At 53.1% G+C, this 7,934-nt stretch overlaps 1 protein-coding gene across 1 annotated transcript; it reads right to left on the reverse strand.

Moving 5' to 3' along the window:
- Nucleotides 1-1,802: 1,802 nt before the first annotated feature.
- Nucleotides 1,803-7,934, reverse strand: C10H3orf33 (chromosome 10 C3orf33 homolog). The gene is made up of 5 exons (XM_053986156.1): nucleotides 7,744-7,934; nucleotides 7,596-7,655; nucleotides 4,414-4,567; nucleotides 3,565-3,725; nucleotides 1,803-2,937 (listed from the first exon to the last, which is right to left on the reverse strand). The coding sequence occupies exons 1-5, from the start codon at nucleotides 7,834-7,836 to the stop codon at nucleotides 2,665-2,667; spliced, it is 741 nt and encodes a 246-aa protein (XP_053842131.1). The 5' UTR covers nucleotides 7,837-7,934; the 3' UTR covers nucleotides 1,803-2,664.

The raw sequence follows: 7,934 nt of genomic DNA on the forward strand, positions 1-7,934 counted from the left end.
CCGAGCCCCAGTGTCCAACCTGGCCTTGGGCACTGCCAGGGATGCGGCAGCCTCAGCTTCTCTGGGCAACCTGCGCCAGGGCTTCACCACCCTCTGAGTAAAACAATTCTTTCTTAAATCCAATCTAAACCGATCTCCCTTCAGTTACTGCCGTTGCCCGTTCTCCTGTCACAATAGCCCCGCTCAGAAGTTTGTTCCCAAAGGACGCAAAGAGCAGCCCCGTGCCCGCGCTGCCGGTGGGCTCCGAGGGGCCGGGGGATGTTTATTGCCATTTGCCTGACATGCCACACCAGCAATAAACAGTCTGTGCAGTGTCGGAGGTATTTTTCTTGGGCCATTTGGAGGCCGTGTCTCTCCTTTCACTCCCTCTGGTCTTTTGAAGATGTGGCACCCCTCACGGCACATTCAGAGTAGCAGGGGCAAAGGCACAAGTGCTGAACAGTTTAATTCTTGTCCTTATTCCCAGTCACAGAACTGCCTCCTCTGTTGGAAATCCTCTGCTGGGCACTGCTGCGGGTGAAGGGAGGGATGGAGCTGCTGAGAGGCAGCCGTGGGGGTTCATGTAGTGGAGAAAATGCTGCTTCTCCCCCAGCCAGCTCAGCCGGGCGCTGCAGAGATATTTGTCTCTGCTCCTATTACTGCTTTTCCAATAGCCAGGCCTCCCACAGAGACAGGATCTGCAACCTCTCAAGCCCTGCACAGATGGAAAGCACAGCTTTGAACTGAATTGGGCTCTTTCTGAGGGGGGAGGGTGTGCTGGTGGGTTGGTTTTTTTGTTTTTTTTTTTAAAGATAAGCCCTGTGTGATAAGGAAAACAGCATTAACAAACAATTACAGGACCTGACCCTCAAGAAATCATTTGTCACTGCAACCCCAAATCCATGTGAGGGAACAACACACTCTGTTCACATTCGCCCACACCTCACCTCTGCTTGCTAGAAATGTAGCATGTGGCTTCCTGAGACTTTTCTCTCAGCTTTACAGTGGATTTTTGTGATAAATCCTCCTGTGACTCATCTACAGAACAGAAGTGTGAAGTCCAGAATTATATTTAATTATTACAGAAAATAAATCAGAAGTGTACAATTATGCCCAGCTTGGAAAAGCTCTTCCTACTTCCCAGTCGTCGGAACAGGAACACCTATAAACCCCCAGAAGTGGATTATTGCTGAGCCTGAATGTTTGGGGTTAAACTTTGGGGTTAAACCCCAGCTTTGAGTTTTGCTCTGGAGGATGCCACAGCCAATCCCAAATCCCTGACAGCCTGATGAGTTTCACATCCAAGAACCACGGTAGTGGCTGGCTCAGCCCTTTTCTGTCTCATGCATAAACCCAGGATCTCACTTCTCTTATTTTCCGTTTTCAAACAGGCACAGACCCCTGGTTTGCTGCCCCAGAGCTGCCTCCCCTCTCCCCCACACTGGGTTCCAACACACTGCAGGTATTTCATGGCTCGCTGCTGCCTAGCACCACCCTGGGAGGACCAGCAACAAAAGGAATAAAGAACCACTAATATCTATTCTTACCCAAGGAAACTGGGCTTTCTTAAGGATCTCAAGAGTCACAACTTTGCCCTGAAGTCAACAGAGAAAATGCTGATGTAGCAACTAATTGCCAGATAAGCAGTGCTCAATTATTAAGGTTTTTTTTTGTACCACACTCTTCTCCCCAGTGTTTCACTGGAAAGCAATCACACAGAAGGAAAGAAAATCTGTAAAACACTTCACTTTAAATAAATACTGGGACTGTGGGAGGTTAAACAAGGGTCAGGGGCTTGGTGTATAAAACATGTAACAATGAACTTGAGAAATTCAATCTTTATTCAGAGAATATTTACAATATAAATAGTAATACACTCATATACTTCACATGTGTATCAAAAATAAAGCAAGAATTCAAGTTCTTAGCACAGTCTGATCCTCCTTGTCAAATTTCATGTTAAAGTTTTATATTCAGCTGACATTAGATACAGAACCATCAGAAAAAAACAACACAGGTTTTTCCTCTTCAAATGAAAGTCCTCTTTGAAATATTTGGATTCCTGACATTATATTCTTTGATACACCAAGTGATGTTTTTCCCCTGAGGAACTTTAGTTATTACAGCCTTATCACCTTTTTGAGATCAACCATAACAAATCACCTTTTATATCACTAACAATGCAACCCATCATTCAAGATGAATGAGTTTTAAACCACAAATTACACCAAAAGGTAGCATGAGAACAGAATTCAAACAAAAAGGTTGTGTTTGAACCCATCCCAGGAGCTTTGTAAAGGCCTGACATGGGGTTTGTGTCCAGTGTGGGCTTGGCAGCAATGGCACATTGCAGAGGTGTGAGGGGACCCTGCCCCTCACACCTGCACTGGGCAGCACAGCCTGGAGGAGTTCAGCAGGGGGGAAAGTGGACAACTAATCTAGGACATCACTGTGGAGAAGTCTGGCATCAGAACATTTTCACTGGTGGCCTGCACACTGCTACAATCCCATGTGGGTTATGCTATGGGATGCATTCTAAATAACCATGAACTGGGGGTTTATATTCTGTGTAACCATGAACTGTGGGGTTTGTGTTTGAGACAGGGACCCTCAACATCACAGCACTGTTTGTGATCACAAACATACACATTCCCCACAACCTGGGGAGCTGTGTTCCCCACCTTTTCACCTCTCAGTAGAGCTTCTAACCCAGCTCACAAACTGTTTCAGCCTCTGCAGGAATTTATTGCTGCTTATGCGCTCCTGGACTCTTTCAGAGTAGCTCTGCTCTTTCCATATGCCTTTATTTTTCTTCACAGCCTTTAACTCAGCCCGGAGGAGCCTTTTGTGCAGTTTCCAGTAGAGGCGGGAGTGGTGAGGCAGCCCCTCAATCCGGGCTGCTCTGGCCAGCCCTTGGCTCAAGAGCTCTTCGTTCAAGCACATGCTGAAAAATCCACCCTAGAAAAACCACAATAAATAGAGATTCACCATTGAAACAGGGTTATTTGGGGTTTGGTGTGAACTCCCTCAGAGGTACAAGGTTTACTCATGGCTGTATCTACACTTTGGCAGGAGAAGTTAAAAGTGAAGAGCAATCCAGGTGACTTCAAACCCAACTCCAGTGTGAGGGTGGGCAGGCCCTGGCACAGGTACCCAGAGCAGCTGTGGCTGCCCCTGGATCCCTGGAAGTGCCCAAGGCCAGGCTGGACAGGGCTTGGAGCAGCCTGGGACAGTGGGAGGTGTCCCTGTCCATGGGCTGGGACTGGATGGTCTCTAAGTCCCTTCCAACCCAAACCATGCTGTGATTCTATAATTCAAGGCATTTGTGAGGGAACATTGGATAACAAACATTAGGCTAATCAGAACTACAGATGCCTTTTTGGCACTGGCAGATCAACACATTCCTGCCATGAATCAGTCTGAAAAACTACTGCTCCTGCAATCAGATTTGCAAATGCAACATTTAGAATTCACACCAAGGACGATAAATCATAAACAATAACATTTGTTAAATGTACTGAGAACTGTGTGACTACAGTCACATCTGAGATGCAGATCAGAGCCAGTGTTTGTGTCTCTCTTTACCTTATGGACCAGGACGAGGCACTCCAGGGCTGAGCTGTCCCTCCCCAGGAGCTGGAACCACAGGGGCTGTTTGGGGAGCAGCTCCCGCTGCAGCCAGGCCGTGCCACCTGCAGCCAGCTCCACCCCGGCCAGGCGGATCAGCAGGAGCCCCTGTGGCTGCCCTGCAACAGAAAGGGACAGATCTGCTGCTGGGGCAAAGCTCAGCCTTTGCACAGACCCTCAGCTGGTGGTCATCAATCGATTCCCGTGGACTGAAAGAATCCCTTTTAGTTCCTCAAAGCAAACAGGAATTTGGTCTCATCGCTTCTTCAGGGAAAAAAATATATCAGTTCAAGATTGCCTAATTCAAAGTGAGTTCTGGTTTATTTTGCATGCAAAGAAAAAGATCTGCTCCCACTCTCAGTCCCTATCCTTCATCCACAGGGGCAGAAGCATCAGCACCTGCTGGTGTTTGCACAGCCAGTGTGAGAGTCACAGACTTGATGGACAGGTTGTTTCTGACAGAAGAACTGTCCCCAAAAATCGGTGTCTGCAAATAAAAGCACAATCCCAACAGAGGCTTTTTGCCAGGAACGAGATGAGCTGTGCAAGCAGAAGTGCTTGCCTGAGTGCTCACTTCTGCTGCTGGAAAACATCACAGTAACTGTAAGGATTAACAAACACTGTAGTGACAAACTCTCTGTCTCCTCATGTCTTTCACTCCCCAGTTTCCCACCTGCAAAGCACAGAAAGACCAAAAGGCAGAGCTGGAAATGTGCCTCAGTTCTTCCTCTCAAGCTTGCAGCCACTCTAAGAGCAGCACATTTCATTTCTGCCCTTGCTCTTCACACTCTTTTCCTCATTACTCACATTTTCTCTGGATGGCTGAGATGAAAGGAATGCTGATGGGAATGTGCTCAACTTCCAGGCCCTTCTCTGTGATGTGATGTAATTTCCCTCTCAATTTCACATTCTTTTCTACAAACTCCACAGGTATATCCAAAGGATTTGTGAACTTTGTTGTCTGTTGATGGAAGGAAGAGAAAGACAAAATTTTAAGAAAAAATACAGAGCAGTTACAGCCACACTAAATCCAACGTCTTACAATAGTTTGGGAAATTCCACCTGTATTATTAGACACCATGGGCAAGTGAATATATATATTTAACAGTGGCCAGCTGCAGAAGCTGTGCCAGCCTCTCCACCCTTACCATTTCCCTGTTTTACAGGACTTGCAACGTCCGCGCAGACATAAAATCCAGGTTTAGAGAAAGAACAGAAACTGCCATTTTTTGAGCAATGCCTATTGAAGTTCACTTGATTCCCCCAGAAAAGAGTGTTTTAGAAGCAGCCTGAATGGGGCTGGGAGAGGGGTGAAAGGAAGCCAGAGGACAGACACGCTGAAAACAAAGGCGGCGCAGGGAGGGCAGAAACAGCCCCGCCTTTGATGCCGGAGGGAACCGGGAGAGGGACAAAGGCAGGTGAACAGCTTTGAGAAGATCACAAGAAGATTAAATTTGATACTACAGCCTGGGAGGATCCAAAGGGGATGGTTATGTGATCACACAGGAAAACCAAGCTGAGCAGCAGCAAAGACTTGGGCCGTGGCACAGGAATGGAGCTGCCACAGGTTTGGGGTGAGGGAGAAGGACATGTGAGACCCCAAAAAATTAAGATCCCCAAAATTTAAGACACTGAGGTCTCACTGTAAGAGGCCTTAGCAGAGCACTGACTCACAGAGCTGTGAAACCCACTGAGCACTGCTGTACAACTGCTGGGAAATAAACCCCCAACACACCACAACTAAAGCTGTGTCTCCTGGGTGTTATTTATCCAGCAAACCTCCCCCTCTGCGGCCCATAGGGCCTCCCACTGGGAACACGGGAATTTGGGACCTTGCAGGCAGGAAGCCTGGAGGTTTTTAGGAACAAAAGTCGTTCAAAGCTGATCTCATTTGCTCCACCAGCCAGGTTAATGCATTCACAGGCCCCTGGGTCAAAACCAACCAAACAAAAGACAGAAAAAGAATTCTGGCAACATTTGCAGTTCAGGTTTTCTGGTAGGATTTTTAAATAAAAACTCCACACAAATGCTCTCTTGTATCATTTGAAATTGTAATGGGGGAAGATGAAAGTAACTGTGATTTTTTAAGCAGCTGGAACCTGTGGGAGCACGGTGGCTCCTGCCTGTGGAGGTTCAGCTTCTCCAGGAGTGAGCAGCGTGGTGTTAGTCCAGCGTGCCCTGACCATCCTGGGAGCGAGGGAAGATTTGGGTGATGTTTAAAACCATTCAGAAGCAGTTCTGCGTGTGGAAGGACAGAGAATACGCGAGGCAAGAGGCTGTTTCAGCTGTGTTTGGACAAGGGAGGGTGCTCAGCTGCAGTGGGACAGGCAAAGGGGCCATTGCCCTTCCCAGGGGCGTCAGGAACAGGCGAGAACAAGGGACCCGCGGAGATGCCACAGGACAGTGACATCGAGCCCCTCAAGACCTGAATCAAGCTTTGCTGGCTTTTTTCACTTGTTAATCAGTAGCTGGAGCAGGACCGTTATGATGAAGCAATCGCACGGTGAACCTTGCACGCTTGGCTAATCTTTAATTTTAAGGAAAAAGGAAGACAATGCCAAGATGAATGTGCTGTCTGGGCGGGAGCCACCAGCCGTGGAGGCAGCCGGGCTGAGCCGTCCCTGGAAAATGGCAATTCCAGCAGGGGGACAGCGCGACCAGTGACCAGTGACCAGTGACCACTGACTACTGACCAGTGATCACTGACCACTGACCAGTGACCAGTGACCACTGACTACTGACCAGTGATCACTGACCACTGACCAGTGACCACTGACTACTGACCAGTGACCACTGACCAGTGACCAGTGACCACTGACCAGTGACCACTGACTAGTGACCACCCGGGCCAAAGGGGCCCCGGGCTCGGGCAGGGGGAAGGGCTGGGGCTGCGGGCTGATCAGCGTGAGGAGCCACAGACACAGCTGACACAGAGGGGCTGAGCGCGAACTGACAGACAAGCCGCGGAATTTGTAAGCGGTGAATGCTGATGGTTTGTTAAAATATATAAATAACGTTCAGTACCGAGGAGCGGGCAGCCTTTCGCGGGAACCACCAGCTCCCGCTCTGCGCAAACAAGAACCGAACACGGGAATGCTGTGGCGCTGCCGCCGGGACGGCCCGCGGGCGGGCCAGCCACGGCCGTGAGGCAGAGCGGGACAAGCCCGGGCAGGCCCGGCCCCTCCGCCGCGGGCCCCAGCGGCCCTGCCGGGCTGCCCCCGCTTCCGAGCGGCCGGGCCGGGCCTCCCTGATCCTCCCGGGCCTGTGCCGAGCTGCCCGCGGTTCTGAGCGGCCGTGCCGGGCTCTCCCCTCACTCCCCGGTTCTGAGCGGCCGTGCCGGGCTCTCCCCTCACTCCCCGGTTCTGAGCGGCCGTGCCGGGCTCCCCCGCATCCCTCGGGCCCGTGCCGGGCTCCCCCGGTTCTGTGGTGCCGTGCCGGGCTCTCCCCTCACTCCCCGGTTCTGAGCGGCCGTGCTGGACTCTCCCCTCACTCCCCGGTTCTGAGCGGCCGTGCCGGGCTCTCCCCTCACTCCCCGGTTCTGAGCGGCCGTGCCGGGCTCCCCCGCATCCCTCGGGCCCGTGCCGGGCTCCCCCGGTTCTGTGGTGCCGTGCCGGGCTCTCCCCTCACTCCCCGGTTCTGAAAGGCCGTGCCGGGCTCCCCCCGGTTCTGAGGGGCCAGGCCGGGCCTCCCTGAACCTCCCGGGCCTGTGCCGAGCTCACTCCCCGGTTCTGAGCGGCCGTGCCGGGCTCTCCCCTCACTCCCCGGTTCTGAGGGGCCGTGCCGGGCTCTCCCCTCACTCCCCGGTTCTGAGCGGCCGTGCCGGGCTTCCCCCGCATTCCCCAGTTCTGAAAGGCCGTGCCGGGCTCCCTCTGTTTCCGAGCGGCCGTGCCGGGCTCTCCCGCATCCCCCGGGCCCGTGCCGGGCTCCTCCCGGTTCTGAGCGGCCGTGCCGGGCTCTCCCGCATCCCCCGGGCCCGGTCCCGCACTCACCACGCGGAGGCTCCGCGCCAGCAGCAGCACCCCGGCCACGGCCGCGCCGGCGATCAGGCCCTGCGGAGGAGAACGGGGCTCAGCCGGGCCCAGCGGGCCCCCCCGGCCCGGTGCCCGCCCAGCCCCGGTGCCCGCCCAGCCCCGGTACCCGCAGCAGCCCCAGGTGCGCGTCCGCCCACTCGGAGAGCCGGGCCAGGGCCAGCGCGGCGCGCTCGGAGCCGCCGCCGCCCCGCTCCGGCATCGCCGCGTCCCGAGCGCCCCCGCGGGAGCCGGGAAACGAACAGCGCCCGGTGCCGCCGTGCCACGGAACCGGGAAACGAACAGCGCCCGGTGCCGCCG

Source organism: Vidua macroura, chromosome 10 (assembly GCF_024509145.1).
Source record: "Vidua macroura isolate BioBank_ID:100142 chromosome 10, ASM2450914v1, whole genome shotgun sequence".
Taxonomy (NCBI): Eukaryota; Metazoa; Chordata; class Aves; order Passeriformes; family Viduidae; genus Vidua; species Vidua macroura.